The sequence below is a fragment of the Artemia franciscana genome, chromosome 21 (assembly GCF_032884065.1).
Source record: "Artemia franciscana chromosome 21, ASM3288406v1, whole genome shotgun sequence".
NCBI lineage: Eukaryota > Metazoa > Arthropoda > Branchiopoda > Anostraca > Artemiidae > Artemia > Artemia franciscana.
Genome location: NC_088883.1, coordinates 24,388,913 through 24,406,729, shown reverse-complemented (window position 1 = coordinate 24,406,729; position 17,817 = coordinate 24,388,913). Strand labels below are relative to the sequence as shown.

The 17,817-nt window shown below is 36.1% G+C and overlaps 1 protein-coding gene across 4 annotated transcripts in view; it reads left to right on the top strand.

Moving 5' to 3' along the window:
• LOC136041031 (E3 ubiquitin-protein ligase NRDP1-like) overlaps positions 1-17,817 on the top strand; it is a 30,915-nt gene that overhangs the window by 10,662 nt on the left and 2,436 nt on the right. The window contains exons 1-4 of one of the 4 annotated variants that reach the window (XM_065725555.1): positions 910-1,016; positions 7,317-7,459; positions 8,796-9,177; positions 13,184-13,306. In XM_065725555.1, coding sequence (XP_065581627.1) covers positions 1,014-1,016; positions 7,317-7,459; positions 8,796-9,177; positions 13,184-13,306 — 651 coding nt within the window. In that variant the 5' untranslated portion in view covers positions 910-1,013. Of the gene's footprint in view, positions 1-909; positions 1,017-2,692; positions 2,726-7,316; positions 7,460-8,795; positions 9,178-13,183; positions 13,307-17,817 lie in introns of those variants that run through there. The other 3 variants (XM_065725554.1, XM_065725553.1, XM_065725556.1) reach the window with 3 other exon arrangements.

Sequence of the window (17,817 nt, the reverse complement as noted above, 5' to 3'; positions counted from 1 at the left end):
GCAAGTTTATTTGAATTTAAAGAAACACAATTCCATTGTAGGATCTGCAGCTTAGCTAGCACAGGAGAAGTTGAATAGGTGTCATGCATGATAATTTGAGAGAGTTGATGATATATCTGTTCCTATCTCATTGAAAATAGAATTGGAAAGTAGTATTCTGCAATTTCTTTTGTTAAACAACCTTTTTTTTCTTTAGACAAATTTGATTGGAAGATTTGGTCCACTGATGCAACATATAAATTTGTAATATGAGGTCCAACTCTATCTTGCATAGTGTTGGCTTGAGTAGAAATATTTAGTGAAACTGCCATTCCTTCAGACCAAGATTTAGAATTAGTTCTAGGATTGTGGAGGGCTGGAATCGCTATAACAACATTGGGTTGCTCCCTAGCCAAGTGTGGGAGAGATGTCTTAATAGGAGGTAGTGGTGCCTGATTTGTTTTTTTTTTTTGGGACCTGTAGCCAGGGTTTTGGAGGAAGGGCTAAATTCACTTCCTTAGCCTCATTAGCTCTTAGACTTGATGGAACTTTGGAGAGCTTCGCCAGCTCCTTTACAGCTATAGGGAAAGGAACATTTTCTTGATGGGCAATCCTTAAAACTTTAGCCCATTGAACATGTTTTGAACATGAATTGTGATCTGTTGATTGATAACTAACATCACAATTTGTACATTTAGGAACTTCAGTACATAAACTTTCTGTAAACAAGAAATGATTACCAAGGCAATTGGGACACCCCAATTCAGAGCAAGAACAGTACTTAGATGAGTGACCAAGCTTAAAATATTTTGAGCATTGGAGAGGCTTTTCTTGGTATGTTTTATGAGCTATTAGCTGACCAAACAGGAAAACCGAGTCAAATTGGGAACTCACAGGTAAGATAAAGAGGACACTCTTACTGGTTATTAGTCCATCAAAATCTGGCTTGCCCATACAATGAACTTCAAGAACCTCCAGCATTTCCCCCTTGTTGTTCATAGAACCATCTTTCAAGTCTTCAGTTGACAGTTTTAATGGTATGTTATACAACACTATTTTCTTTGAATATTTCTGTGGTGGTTTCCACCATTCTGACATTACAGAGATACTACCAATTTTGTATAGGTTAAGAAGTTTACAGGCTTCATTTCTGTCAAGGAACATAACTGTTAATGAACCATCTCTGTTTACATTCACAGTGGAGATACATCTAAAAGATTTGAAAATATTCATTCTAATGTTATATAAATTTTTGATACAAAAAGATTGGTCTTTTACTGTTGAATTAAAAAGGAAAATGGGTTTGTCTTTTATCTCCATAGCTGGGACTGAGTCTGAGATTCCAATTATTTCAGGAGGACATATAGAAAGCTTTTTACGTTTCTGTTTTCTGCCCATTGTCTGAAATTATCATTTGGCTGGGTATCAGTTTTGGAGATTGGGGACTCTGAGACAGTAATCAGGGTATCATTCTGGCTATCATCATTGAATATTGGAGATACAAAAATATGAATATCAGATTCTGAAAGCCAATTACATGATTGGCCCCCTTCCCTGAGGGGGCTAGAAGAACTAGGGAACATTGAGTTAAGAAAAGAAAAACTCCGAAATCTTCTACCACACAATTAACTTCGAGGAAAAACCAAAAGTATACTTCTAAAAACAAGGAATATTAAGAACATTATGAACACTAATTAAACAACTGTAAGAAAGGTGATACAATTGAAGATGGTGTAATTATTGAGGCATTAGCCTGGTTGCTGTGGGTGGCAAATTACTTAGTAGTATGATGCTTTTTAGATTGAGACACAGTGTTGACAAATTTTAAAGAAAAGAACAGTCCAGTTTTACAAATTGTAGAGGATGGTTTGTTTTGTTTGATTCAGTTCTTACCAGAGCTTTAGTGGATGTTTTATCCTTGTATGGTATACCAGATATATACATTAAAGTGATTATTGATGTGTATGAGAATAGTTCTGTTGTAGTTAAGGTAGGGAATGAGGTTAGTTGCTGATTCTGTATTGAGTCAGGAGTTAAGCAGGGTTGTGTTCTATCCCACTTTATATAGATCACTTTTGTGGACTTTTTCTTAAGAAGCACAGGAAAAGCATTGGGAGAACAGAATTAAGTAGGGAGGAAAACTTTGTGGACTTAGATTATGCTTATGATTTAAGAATTCTAGATGAAAGTGTGAACAAATTTCAGTGAACTTTGACAGATTTTCTTCTTTTCTTCTTAAGTGCAAATATTTCAGTTTTCACTAAATCATCTTTGTTGACTGAATCAAATGTCTGTTCATAAAAAAAAACTAGAAAGTGATTTAAATTGGGAGAGTGCAAATTGACCTTTTGATCCCGTATGATCTTCAGGAAAATATCCAGAATCAGGAAAATGTTTAGCATTGTCTGATCCCTAAGTTAAATATTCTTCATAAAAATCTACATTTTACCTGCCAAAAATTAAGTACACAAGGATCAAGTCTTAGAGGTGAAAGTTTGTCAACTACAAGAGATAAAAAATGACAAGATTTTTATCCCAATCTTTTGCTTGAATGTGGGAAGGATTCAATGGATAATCACTGCTTTCTTGGCAAGTATTGAAACTTATTATAAGAACGGTGCAATCACTGGAACCTATAATAAGAAATGGACAATCAGTGGAAGTGAAACTCATATCAGTTTCAATTCCGAGTTCAAGTCGAATGCATCTATCTCAAAATCGGATATTTATGGACGAAATCAAACGAGTAAGCTTTCTCAGTGATCTTATGGCTATTGAATTTTAATCCCAGTGAAGGATTTTGAAAAATTTGGCAAAAGATTGGTTTTAATTAAAACTTGTCTGACTGGTTTACTCCAATTCCATTGCTGGATAAAAAGATAAAAAAGGAATTAATTAGAACTTTGATTGATCAATATTTCTGAACGAAAAAGAGAGAAAAGAGTAAATAAAGAGAGTTTTTAACTTTGGGAACGGTAGAAGCGCCGTATTACGCGATAATAAACGAGCAGAAGAGGGGAGTTTTCTTGTCGCAAGGGCCGTTGTACCTAGCGGGAGTGGGTTCTCCCTTAAACTGCGGGGATCAGGTAGCAAGAAACTACGCTTCCCTTGCTTATTATTTAATTTCCATCGCTCATGATTTAATTTGCATTCAAGATTGCAATCACTGTGAGCCGCATTCAAGTTATTTCACTGTGCATTTCACGTATTTCACTGTCAGCGCGCTATAATTAGTTAACATGCACGGAGGTGATGAGGACAATTTGCATTATTCTCCAGTGTTAAATTTTGTTCAGCAAAATGTTGAAAAAGGAATTGATGATGAGATGATTAAGAAGTTTGGTACAGAATTTTTTGACGTCAATGATATTGTGAATGCGAAGAAGTGGCTTGGGTCCAAGCTGTATCCAGATGCTTTATTTCAGAAGCGAACTGGATTGAAAGCGTCACTAAGGCATTTAGGAGATATACTGGATTTTATCAAGAAGGGCAATACAGATGATTTCGACATCCCGATATTTTGTATATTAAGCCCTAGTGAAGTCCCATTGATACCAGCTACAGCTTATTCTGCTCTCTTTTCGGGAGTGAACGAGCTGCGTATCCAGCTAAAGACTATTTCTAATCAGTTTGAGGCGTTTTCCAACCATTTCCCGCCATTACCACAGCCTGGAGCCAGTGCCTCGAAACCTGCCGATATCCACTCCACTATTGTTGTCTCTAAATTGCCACCATCTATTAGAGATCCGACAAGCCGCAAAGACTTTATCGATCAATTAAGTGGTCATGATTCGGTTCAGTTGTTCGGTTGTTCGTGAACATTGAAAAATCGGTAGCTTCTGATTTCTGTGAGTCTGTGAAGTCTTTAGTCTCGGGTATTGGCACGAAGATTCTGAAGAAACGTTACCTTGGAATAATAAAAGGAATCCTGCTGTCACTTAATGCTTCCGAATTCAAAATGCACTCAGGAGTCGTTGACGCAAACCGAATTGGTTTCTCCCAAACTATCAAGCTAGACTTTTCAGATTCGTTTGCAAAACGTGACGCTATGAAGAATGGAGTAAAAATAGGTTACGAGATTTTCAGAATTTATGATTTCGTAAGTGTACCATGATGTTGCTTTGAAGTGCAGGTCTCCTGATCACTATCAACGATTGTACCAGTCAGGTGGAAAAATGTGAGCGCTGCGCCGAATATCACATTTTTTCGAAAGATGCACCCTGTACAAATAGACCTAAATGTGCAAACTGCGGCGATTCTCACACTTCACATAGTCTATTATGTCCAGTGCTCAAGTCTCGTATTGCGACCGCTGTGAAAAAATGATGTCGCAAAAATTCTCGGTTATTTCTTACAATATAAATGGAACACGTCAAAAAGAGCACATCATTGATGAACTTTCGAGCAACTATGACATCGTTTGTCTTCAAGAGCATCTTTTATCTTCAGATAATACCAACTTGTTGAAACGGAGTGCAAACCATATTACTTTTGTGAGTGCTGCAAGATCTACGTTTGGTAGACCTTCCGGAGGCCTCGCCTGTATACTGAGACATAGCTCCTTTTCATCCACGACGCCTGTGCTGTTCCATAGTGACGAAAACCTCTTGGCCGTGCGAATTGCCGATTTAAGACTTATTAATGTGTAGTTTCCTTGTGATTGTAAGTCGGTTCAATCACTGAATAAGTTTGCCAAGACCTGTAGTGTTTTGAAAAAAGTGACAGAATCCGCATCGTCTCTCGGTTATCATTTTGTTGTCGCCGGGGATTTTAATGCTGATTTACTGAATTCAAATATTCGGTCTGATCTGTTGTTCGAGTCTTTATCTGAGTTTAAGCTAGTGGATAAGAATCGTCTGTTTTCTTACATCCATCATTCTGGGAGCCTTACTAATATTGATCATGTTCTTTGCTCTCCTAATTTATCTGTTTCAACTGTTTCTGTACATGAAATAGAAAGCGATATAGACCACCTACAAATTTCCTTCATGCTTGGTATTTCTCTGTCGCAAGATAGTTCTACTAGACGTGGGAATCGTAGATGGTTTACCAGGCGAAATTGGAATAAGGCTAATTGGGCTCTTTATATTTCTACCCTTACAGCTTTTTTGTCTAGGATAAAAGTTCCTTTTCAGCTACTTAAGGTTGGATCTAAATTTGTAAATGATAAGAATTTTCTGAATAAATATTATTTTAATATTATATCATGCATGAAGGAAGCTGAGAGGGTGGCTGTTCCTGAAGAACGTGTTAAATTTAATACGCGGAATCCTGAATGGTCAAGGGATCCGGGTCTAAAATCAGTGAAAAATAAAGCCAAATTTTGGCTACGTATTTGGGTTTCTTGCGAACGACCACGTAGCGGTGTAATATTTCAGCTTAAACAGAAAACTAAATTAGAGTATAAAAAGTATTTACGGTCTGCAAAATCTAAAATTTGCAAATTCCTGTCAAGTAATTTAGATTGGAAAAATGTGTTAAATTCAAATAAAATCGATGACTCTTCGTCAACAAGTAGCCCAATTAGTCCTGCTGCTTGGTGCAAATATTACGACCAGATTTTCAACACTATAAACCATTTTGTTCATGCTACTTTTATGAGGTTTCTTATTTCTGCGCTTCCCATATCACTCCGCCAGAACCAGATCCTCCAAGGTAATTTAGTTTCAGTGGTACAAGCTATAAAGAAGCCTAAGTCTAGCTCTATTGATTGTGATGGTATAAGTGCCAAACACCTAAATGTTGATTGTCCAGCTCTAGTCCAACATTTACAACTTCTGTTTCAAATGTGCTTATGCACCTCGGTTGTGCCTGAGAGTTTTTTGTGTGGAACAGTTACTTCGATCCTGAAAAGAGGAAAGATTCCGACTGAGTGTGCATCTTACAGGCCAATAACGGTTTCCTGCAATATAAGCAAAATATTTGAGTATCTTCTCCCATCAGTTAATTCTTCGGCATATTTTGGTGAAAATCAGATTGGGTTTTCAGCTGGAGTAGGTTGCCAGCAGGCTCATCGAGTTTTGGCTAATGTTCTTATTGAGGCTACTAAAAAGGGATTCGAGTTACATTTATGTGCTTTGGATCTCTCCAAAGCCTTTGACACTGTTACGCATTCCCAAGCTATCTTTTCCCTTTTTAGTCACGGTATCAACATATCGGTAATTTTTCTTCTTAGATATTGGTATTCAAATTCCTTTTTGCGGATTAAAACGGACATGAGGGTTTCAGATAGTAAAATTCCAGTACGACGTGGGGTCCAGCAAGGTGCTGTCCTTTCCCCCTCTATTTTCAAACTTTGTATATCATCTGTCCGTTCCTCTATCCCACCTACTTGCATCCTTAATTCTGTAAATATTTCTTATCTTGCCTATGCGGATGATATTCTTTTGATCAGTAGGACTAAAAAAGGGCTCTCTTTGTCAGTTTCAACAGTAGCATCTAAACTTCATGCGATTGGACTTTCTTTTAATCTTTCAAAGTGTGAATATCTTTCATTTAATAGTAATATCACTACTCCTCTAATCTGTGGATCTTTTTCTACCCCGTCGGTTTCTTCATTTCGGTGGCTGGGAATTAACGTTAGTAAAACTCTAAAATCCTTATGGACTTTCACTGTTGCTGATTGCAAGAAGAAAATCCAATTAAGTTACTCTAAAATTGTTGCTAACCGGGGTAGATACAATAGAAAGTCTCTTGCTAAATTATACTCGGTTTTTACAGATCATTCGGTTTTGTTTCTTTCTGGTATTTACCCTATTTTTCATAAAAAGATATCAGTTCAGTTCGTTCTTATTATTTCCGGTTTTCCCGTTTTCTATTGTATCTGCCTCCATGGTATAGGAATAGGAGCCTCATATCTATTTATAGTTTCCCGAATATTGGGTCGAAGCTCACGGAGCTTGCTGGCAAAATACCCCAGTCTACTTATAAGTATCTGCCCGCCCACAGAGGCCTTACTCGTTTGCTTTAGTTTCTTGTTCTTTCTGTTTTGTGTAGTGTTTGTATTGTTTCTTTTATTGATACTCCGCTTTGATTTTTTGTAGCGGGTCAAAAATAAATTATTATTATTATGTCCTCCTGCATATGAAATGGATCACACTGATCCCCTTGCTGCAACATTCTATCAAAACCTTGTTAGTCAATTTATCTGCTTGATTTTTTTTACTTTGTTAGTCATAAAAACAAATCGGAGTTTCACCAGACTAATATACCTCAATGCGTTTCAGTGCGTACTTGTATATATTTTTAGTTTTGATACTGGGAGATTCTATTAACTTTACTTCAATTCTTAATGTTTCTTCACATGCCTCTGTATAATTGATGTATTTATATTCAAGGCTCCAATATGTGAACATGTGTTTTGTAATACTTGCATTACTGAGTGGTTAACATCAAGCCAGACTTGTCCTATAGACAGAACCAATTTAACTATTGATGGTCTGAAGCCTGCTCCAAGGATCTTGAGGAATTTTCTGTCTAGGTATTTATTTAATTCTATATATTGCAGATATATACAAACTGATTTTAAAAAAACCTCAGGCTAGATGAGTTTTGTGAAGTTAATTTTTTTTACCTTTATTTAGTGTATTAAGGTTGATTTATTTTTATCAAAGTTTAAATGAAGTTTATTCTTTCTTCCTTGCAGCTCTAATTTAAAAAGTGTAAATGAATAGTACTTGTCAATCAGTTTTTCATGCTGATTTCTGTAGATAACTTTATTTTGCAAAAGATTGACTGTATTCCTGTGAAAATAGGCTATTTCTGTATATACATTGTTTCTAAAATGTGCTTTAGAAAGTTTTGTGCAGATACACTGTTTATACACCATAAGAAATATAATAGGAAACTTAGACCACCCTATTTTCTTGTGATACTGATTATATTCAATAAATCAATAGAATGGACATCAGCCACTTTAACAAGGTCTGAAAACAAGCCAAACTCAGGCATTTCGAGCTGAAACTGATTTCTACTTGGGGGTATTACATAGATCAGTCATTTGACAATTTTTGATTTCTTATCAGAACTTATGCCTATAGTACTGATTTTTCTAGGTGGTAAAGGGGTATTCAATCTCGATTTCCGTTTCAAGAGAAGTCATAGTCTACATTGGGATTGTCAAGTCTGTCGTAATTTTCACTGATTTTGTTTCTTTTCAAATTGACCTTCAACTGTGTCATATAGGTTACAGGGAAAGTTCTGAGTTCCTTTTCAATTTTCAAATCGCTGAAATCTTTGGGTGCCATTTCTTGGCAAGTTATGTTTATTTAGAGGGATTAAATACCTCTGAGTCATAAATGCCTTCTTGGCATGTATGTTATTCTCAATATTTCCTTGGACTCAGTCAGCAATTTAGAGTTTTTGAAATTGGGGATTCCAATAATGTTCTTTTGATTTTGATCTTCCACTAGTTTGAAGGGATTTGAGCTCTTTTAAGAATTTCTGAAAATTTGTTTCTGTAATGAACTTTTATTGTTTGAGTGAACATGCATTCCTTTATGACTTACTTTGCATTCCTTCATAACTTTTAAATAAATAAAAAATCTCAATTGACAGTTGTTTTCAAAATACGATTTTAGACTTTCGGTTACTATTGAATGTAGTTTACTCTTTACAGATTGCAGCTATTGCTGCAACCATGATTTAGTAAATATATAGGGCATGCAAATCCAGAACAAGGGAAGAATTTACAATTATCAGAACAGTCATAGATGGCTCTCAAAGTTAAAAAATGTTATTATTGCTCTAAGCTAGTTAAACTTGGCTCTCCTGCGTAATAACATTCATATTTTTACCATATATTTCTTTTTACGTAGATTAACCTTAAGCTGTAGCAACCAGACACATGGATGTCCTGCCTTATTGACATTGGAAAGATTTGCTGCACATCTTCTCGAATGTAATTTTAACCCCAAAAGACCTGTTACTTGCCAATCTGGATGTGGAATGACAATACTCTTTGAAGAATATGGCAATCATAACTGTATACAAAGTCTGAAGATTGAATTGGCAATAGTTCAAAAAGAAAATAAAAAACAAAATGAGAAACAGGAAGAAAAAATGTCCAAGATCCTGTCAGAATTGGACTTACTTAAAGCAGAAATTGATGCATTAAAAAAAGTAAACAAAGAGAAGAAGCCAACCAGTTCAGATTTGCAACTGTTACCAACAGTTGAACAAAGTCAAGCAGTAAATCAGGTGATTCTTTATTTTTCAATTCAATTTAGTTTATTTGCAACTCATCTTTTACAAAAAGAGGGTGAAATGCCCTTAAGATGGAGTAATAAAAAAAATATAAATGAATACAAAAAAAAAAAAAAAAAAAATATAAATGAATACAAAAAAAAAAAAAAAAAAAAATATAAATGAATACGAAAAAAAATCAACACCAAGATACAATCAAATAAATAACGCAGTCCAAGGATGAGAGACTATCGACATAGAAGAACGAAAACTAGGCATTCTTTTATCAATAACAAATATAGGCAAAACTAGACAGATTTTATTCATGAAGTAACTATTTCTAGTCCAAGGAGGGTAACTGAAAAGAAACTTAACATAGCGAAAAAATATTCTACAGACAGATAGTTCCTGAGGCTCATTAAAAATTGCCAAACTGGACAAAGAGAAAGGAGATGAGGTACAACTTGGCTATTATAAATTTTCGCGAGATTTAATTGAACTATGTTCTAATATTATATACAATAGAAGCATAAGCCATTCTCAGTTTTTCTTCAAATTTTGAAGGGATAATTTCACTGTTTCTTTCATATTTTTTCCAAGGTAAACTAATTTTTGAGAAAAGGGGACTTGATCATTAGCTAAAGATAAAGTAGTAGGGCCATTTGTCTCTTTAAAATTGAAAGCTACAACATCTGTTTTTTCTACGTTGAAAGAAAATCCAACATCTTTATATTCATTATAAAGCTAATAAAACGTGTTTTCACAACGACTAAAAGTACGACTTAAGTTCAAAACGTCATCTGCAAATGTCATTAATGACAAATTAAATCCACGGTAAATATAAGTAAAATTAACAGAATTTTGGACATGTAAAACAGAGTTATCAAATAAAGACGGTGAGTTAAGGCCACTTTGAGGGACTCCTTCAAAATATCCAAAAGGGTAGATCCCCCCTTTAACTTAAAGTGATGGTACATGTACAGAAGGTATTTTACTATACAAATATTTACTTACCTTTTATACGGTTCAAGTAAAACTTGGGGAAAAATGCCGGAGTCAAAAGCTCAAGAAATATCTAAAGCACAAAGGATAATATTGGGTCCACTTGTTTCTTCATCAGCAAGAACATTCATTAAAGCAAAAAGGGCATGGTCCCAGCTAATACCTTTTTGGTTCCCAAATTGGTGAGGTGGGACATAACATTTAGAAACAATTTCATCCAAAATAACTGAATCAATTAATTTAAAAATAGTACGAGAAATTGTTATTGGTCAGAAAGAATTCAACGCTGTAAGGTCCTTTTTGCCTTTTTTCGGGATAGGGGTTATTTGGCCACTTAAAAATTGATAAGGAACAACTTCATTTTCAATAGACATTTGAAAAAGTAGAGATAAATGGTTAAAAGAAAAGGACTTGCATAATCAAAATGTCTGGCAGTAATTCCATCAACTCCCGCGGAGTTTCTTTTCTTCAGTTTTTTCAAAATAAAGCAATACATCACTTGGCTTAATTATAAACGTCGAAGTTTTGTCGCGTTTTTTCAGACAAGTACTTACTTCTTTTTCAAATTTTGATTCAAGGGCAGGATCGGGAGAAAAAAAAAACTCATGCTTATAATAGTTTATTCACTCACGCTCAGGAATATTATTGACACAAATGTATTCAAAAGGGCGTTCAAATTTTTCCAAGAGCTTTGAAGGGTTTTCTGCAATTTTATGAGCGTTTTTCTCAATAAGATCAGCTTTATGTTTTCTTAACATTTTAGCAAAAAAAAACATTTAGAACATAGCCGCAAACCATTAACAGTCCCAGACTTCGGCCTGCCACAATCCCTCAAAATATTCAGCCAAACTTTAGAATACTCGGACGTGGACATAAGGGAAGGGTTTTTTGACCAACCCTGAACTTAAGAGCCTTTCCTAACACGCTTGCATGGGGCAGCTGAAGCTTCAGCACATTTAATACATGGTTAATTTCTGCAAGATAGGTGGTGATTCCAATGGCTGTTTCTTTTTCACTGAGGCCCCAGTGTGTGCACAACAAATGAAAGGACACTTCTTTTTTTTTTTTTATAGTCTGTCGCATTCAAAACGAAACCTTTCGCGGTTAACTTTTTCCAATCTTTTATATAAAACCACTTTATCTGGCTGTTTAGAGGCATTAAACGAAGCTTTTATTTTCAACTTTATTGGAAGGTGAACCGAATAAAAGCTGTCACTAATTACCTCAACAGTTTCATAGGAGAAAGATGCAATAAAATGATCAAGGTTAGAAGTCGCTGACAGAATGCCTATAAACGTGAAAGTTTCTGTTTTGGCAATAACTGAGTAGGAGGGAGGGGGGGGGGGAATTCAGAAGGAGTTAGTTTTTTTTTATGAACTATCTGTTAAATCACAATTGAAGTCTCCTGCGATCAAAACTCGAGCGTTTGGGTGCTTTGAAACTCTTGACAAAACTCGCTAGCCTTTTGCAAGCATTTGTGAACTTATTCTTTGATAGCGAAGAGTGGTAATTAGTTTTTTTTTATGAACTATCTGTTAAATCACAATCGAAGTCTCCTGCGATTAAAACTTGAGCGTTTGGGTGCTTTGAAACTCTCTTGACAAAACTCGCTAGCCTTTTGCAAGCATTTCTGAACTTATTCTTTGATAGCGAAGAGCGGTAATTAGTTGGCAGGTAAACACTTATACAGATTAGGTCCGAAAATTCAGCAGCAACGAAATGGTCATTCGACTCAAGGAGATTGAGGGGAATTCAGTGGAGTATATTCATGGAAATTTGGAGAGAGGAAAAATTTGTTTTTCAAAATCTAGGGTTGGTGTTTTTTGTTCTTTTTTCTGAAAATAAGCAAAAAAGCGTTTTGAATGGCAATAAGGAAAAAGTTATTTATCGAAATCTTAGAGGGGTTAAAATACCCTGTTCCCCTGAATTGAGTTCAATGTTACTGTTTACCATTGAAAACTAAGTTACTTTTTATAGTTGCCATGAAACTGAAACCCTTTTGAAGAGTAATCTTTTCTAAACTTATTATGAGAAATTGCAACAACAAAAAATGCATACGTGAAACAAAGTTCGTTTATTATTTCTGGCTAAAAGCAACAAATTCTAAAATTGGAAGTGGCTGAAATGGGAGAGTAGCTAACATTTGTCCTAATAAGAAAGTAAAGCTAACCTTGAGCAATAAATTCTACTACTTTATTTACTTATCTTAACAAGCACTATTATTTGGAATGTAAAAGATGACTTGATTGGCCCTTTTGTTCTACTTCCAATGATGTAAGAAGAGTTTAATTTTGAGTTCAATTAGAGTTATTTTGGTGACAGCAATATTTTTCTGTTTGATTTTTTCAAGAAACGTAAGAAATCAGTTTTTTTTTATTTGGGATAGCAAGTTATAACGTGGTAAGGTCAGAGTATGACTGCAAAAGATATTGCCAGTGTGTTATAAAACATTTTTGGTAAAAAAAAAATCTGATGAAGCTATTTAGCCACCCCCTTCGATGGACTCTATTTTTGGGATCTTGCAGTCCTAGTTAGCAAGGACCTTGAGTGGTAGCAACAGTAAAATGCCCCTTGACGAGGTTGGTAAAATTACGAAAGTTCTTATCTAATAGATAAAAATTGCTCGAATGTAATAAAGCAAGAACCTCGCACTTTCTGGTTTAGTAGGGCGAATAACCGCACCACTATCAAGCGAAACCAATTTTGGAATTGCAATGAAATTAATATACATTCATTACAAGAAAAGATCGTAAATTAATATTTGAATAACTACATTTCGTAAATATACTTTATTTATATATGCAAGGACTGGTTTTAAAGTTTGTAGGAGTGGACACTTGTCTATGAGGGACTTAAGGGCTTTTGAAAAAAAAAAGTTAAATCATAAGAAATTTTTTGTTAAAACTTTTAGGGAATGTTCCTGGCATTCTTGATGCAGAACTTGTCAATAGATGAGAAATCATATTGGGTCGTTTATATATATATATATATCAGCTAATTAATATTTTTATGTTTCCAGAGCACAGTACTTGCAGATAGCAGATGGTTAACAAAATTTAAGATCGTTCAGAGGTTTAAATCGTTTCACTTTTTTCGCATACCTTCACTTCACTTTTCACTTCACGACAAGGACATTTTAGAGGTAATTTTATTTCTTGTATATGCCAGCCATGTTTCTAAATTGTCAAAGTTGTCTTCCTCTGAAATCTCATATGCAAAACTCACTCATATGAAGTGCAATTACTGCCAATAAGTGTAATTTTGAAGATTATTATCCCAAAGATTAGTTTTCTGACCAAAATCTCTGAACAGCTGTCTCATTATTCCTGAGAACTCTAATAGAATGAATAGCTTCAGTCAAATACAACAGTCATATATATTGTGCAAATTTGAATTTTCTAATTGCACTGAAGTTTAGATATTAGCTTGAATTAAGCTTCTTAAATGAGAGCATATTTATTTTGCTCAATAACATATTGTCATAACAAAAAGTTTAGAGAATTAAGATATATCCTTTTGGTGTGTCATTCTGAGTTGTTTTGAATTAATGCAATGTACTAGCAATAATGATGAATTTGAACTACCAGCTGAATAAAATATGAGAATTTGACATTGAACAAAAAGTTACAGGAATTGAAAAATCAACCACTCATTATATTAGTCTCTGGCCAAAGCCTCTTGCAAATTTGTGAAAGACCAACACCATCCACAAATCGTGGATATTGTTGTTACTATGTTTGTGTTCCTTCTCTGTTTATAATGTAAGCCCTATGGTTAATATTGTATATATTCCGCTATTCTTTAATTATTTTCCTGTTATTGATATCTTACGTTTTGAATTTTAATTGTTTCTTTCCTAGTGCCAAGGAAAGAAACAGTAGTTACGTTCTCAGAAACAGTAACTACGTAAAAGTAGTTACGCAGCTAAGTTACTCGGTAGTTACGTGCTCAGTGTTACCTAATCTGGTAACACTGAAAAAAGTATAGCACTCTCCTAAAATTTTAGTAATTTTCAATAACTTGAAAGAAAAATTGTTGCAGATAGCAGTTTTCATGTGTGAATATATCTAAGGAACAGAGTATAATAATAATAAAATAATTTATTTATAACCCACAAAGTACATTAAACTGTGGAGTAAACACACAAAAAAAGAAAAAACATAACAACATAAATAACATAGCAGCATAACAACATACAACATAAATAAATTACTTCCATTCAAAAAATGGCCAAAGAGGGTCAAAAACACCGATCATTTGCCGAATTTTAAGACATATATCTTTAGATAAATGTTTCAGTCGCGAGGGCGCATCAACGATGTCAAATTTAGAGACGACTGTATGATTCCGATACCACTGAGGCAGACGCAGCAAATACTTGCAATACTTAAAATATCCTGAGCGTATTTTCTTTGTATCCTTCTTGCGAAGGAGGAAAGCAAAACCAGAAAGATAAAAAACAGCAGGGGCACAAAAACTAGAATAAAGACGGCATAGTCCATTTCGGTTATACCGACCACGATTTGGTGAAATTTTCGCGTATCCAACCCGCATACTTTTCAGCACGCTGGACGTAATAGCGGAGCAAGTAGACGAAAGTGACGTGGAAAAAGAGAAACCCAACCATTTTATAGTTGCTGAACATGGTATAGTTGAAGAACCCAAGCAAAGAGGTGATGCTGGTGGAGGACTCCCAAAACACAAAAACTCACATTTGGAGGCATTAACTGAAAGGCCTACAGTGGATAGTGCGGCTGAAAGCCGGTAGAAGTTGGTAATTAGCTGTTTTTTGTCCGGCTCAGAAGCAGAACATCATCAGCATATGCAACGTGACTAATGCCTAAATTATCATTGTAAAAGATTGACGGTTGAAGACGTTGGAGACACGAAGCTAAAACACATTTAAAAATGCTCGGGGATAACACGGCACCTTGCCTAACGCCTTTTTTAACAGGAATATAATCCCCTACCGTACCATTCCACTTCACCCTAACTGAAGAATTAGCATACCAATACTTAAGCACGGAAACAATAGAAAGGTTAACACCCGAGGCTGCTAGAGAAAACAAAGCATTTGAATGAATTACATTATCAAAAGCACTAGATATGTCAACAGTCAAGCAATACAGGGGACTTTTTTGAGCAACAGCTTGTTTCATTAGCCGACCCACAATATGGTGAGCTTGAAAACAGCCCATACCTTTTCTAAAACCAAGCTGGAAAGGTTTAAAATTGCACTTGGAGTTAATGGCCGGTAGCAGTACATATTCAAATAGCATACTAACAAAACAAGACACAGTGATAGGACGATAATTAGAGCAAGCACTGGGGTCCTTACCCCTCTTGACTATGGGAGATATACAACCGGACAAAAAACTATCTGGCACAACGGACTGTGCCAAACACATCTGAAACAATAATTGCAAATGCTTCAGCAGTTCAGGACAATCATAAGCAAAAAACTTGAAGCAAAGACCATCACTATCGAGAGACTCAGACTTATTCACTTGCATAAGAGCTCGGAGTATAACACCAGATTCCACCGACAACACTTGAGATTGGCTGATACGAATTGGGAGGATTGAGTTGACAAGCTTTGTAAAATGATTTTGGAGATTAATATTAAACGAAAGCAAAATATTTTTACAATGAGAAACGAAGTCACATAGCCGAAGAGACGAATTAATTGGAGGTGAACACTTAACACTGTTTATAACACGATCCCAGGATTTCTTGTCACAAGGACCATCCCAGGCATTCAGTCTCGCTCTACGCAGGGAATATTTGTACTCTCGTTTGGTTTTCTGTTTTATTTGATGTACCAAACCAGAAGAAGGACGATTACAGGCTATCCACATACGGAGCCAGAACTTAGCTTTTTGTTTAGCTATCTTCACTTTAGGATCAACTTTCCAAAAGGGATTGCGAGTACCCGTTCGCACGCACTCGGAGGGTACAGCTGTTTTAGCGGCAGACTTTAGACAGAACACTATTTGCTGATAACACGAGTTGATATCTATCCGAGTTGAAGTTGTAGATACAGATGTTTGCAATAAGTGGAAAGGCACTTTAATAGATGATAATAACTGGGACAATGTCAATACATAAAGTGGAACATTGGTATTTTCCCAATTTGACTTTGAGAACCACTTGGGAGAGTTACGTTGCACAGAGGTTGCCATGGAGCAAGATAGTTGGCACGTGATTGGTAAATGATCGTCGTGGATTTTAGAGTCTTCCACATGAACTATTGATGAAAGTAGAGTTGAATCTGACACAATTACATGATCAAGGTTGGAAGTAAGACCACCACGATTGGGAATATAAGTAAATAGAAGATCTTTATCAGCAAGATGGAATCCTCCAGGTAGTGAATCGAGAAAGATTTCAGATCGGTCGGAATTAAATAATAAGTCAGTGTTCATGTCGCCGGCGAGAACCCATTTGGTATTTTGTTTTGAAAGGTCGCTAAGTAGTGTTCGTAGGCGATTACATGCTTGTGAAAAACTAGACAATGACTGCACAGTCTTTTTATTACAGGGGAAATAAATGTTTATAATTGCGGTATCACCACATTTTATCGCTAAGATGTTAGCGTCGCTTTGCAATAATATCGGCGTCTGAAGTCTGAAATAGATGGCCAGACCTCCTGATGGTCTTCCACGGGTTTTTTGGGCGGCTCTCAAGAAGGTATAATGGGTCCGAGAACGCTTTAGGCTATCAACATTTACTTTAGAGAGAAGGTGCTCCTGTAGAAACACAATATCATTTTCAAGTAGCTCACTTATCAGTAGATCCTTGTCTTTTGTACCATTAATATTAAGGGAAACAAAGCTAAACGGAGTTTGAGCATTCATTTATTAGCGTTGTTGAGAGCCGATCGGAGAACTTTGCATTTCAGTCTAAAACTTACGTGTTCCATAGTGCAATTTGCACATTTTGGTGAGGCTTGGCAAGGGTTTTCCTTGGAATTCACATGAGGGCCAGAACATCTGGAACACTTGGGATGTGTTGGTGAGCTGGGACAAGCTCCAATCAGGTGATCAGTACTTTGACAGCGAAAGCATCGACGCTGAATGGATTGAAAGGGCTTAGCGCGAAAAATTTCATACCCAATACGGATTCCCGACTCCAGAACCGCGTTCAGAGCGGTTTTGTCGACGAACTCGAGGCGAAAAGTACGAGAGTCGCCGATTTGACTAGCACTAATAAGTCCTTCCACGGAGGCCTCCAAATCAGCACTTGAATAATTATGGGGTATATCCCGGACCACAGCTAAAGGCTTTTTATCAATCACTCTGGCTCCAACGTTAGGGATGGAGCTAGTAACAGCTTCAGCAAGCGAGTCGGCTGAGCGTTTATTGCGTACCATCACAACCCAGCTTTTGCTATGTGGCTTAGATTTTAGACTTATGATTCCGTCATGACCATCCGACGTTTCGAGCTTTTTCATGCGAAGGATAGGGTCGCTGAGCTCCGGGGGTGGGTTTCTTACAACGACAGCGTAGGACGGTTTTTTCGTATTTTGAGTAGGGGCTACAAGCTTAGACTGTCCCTCTGTAACCTTGGACGCAATATCACGTAGCTGTTCAAGGCAAGAATTCACCTTGGCACTGAGGGTACTGAAGGCATCGACAGGGATCATTGGCACTT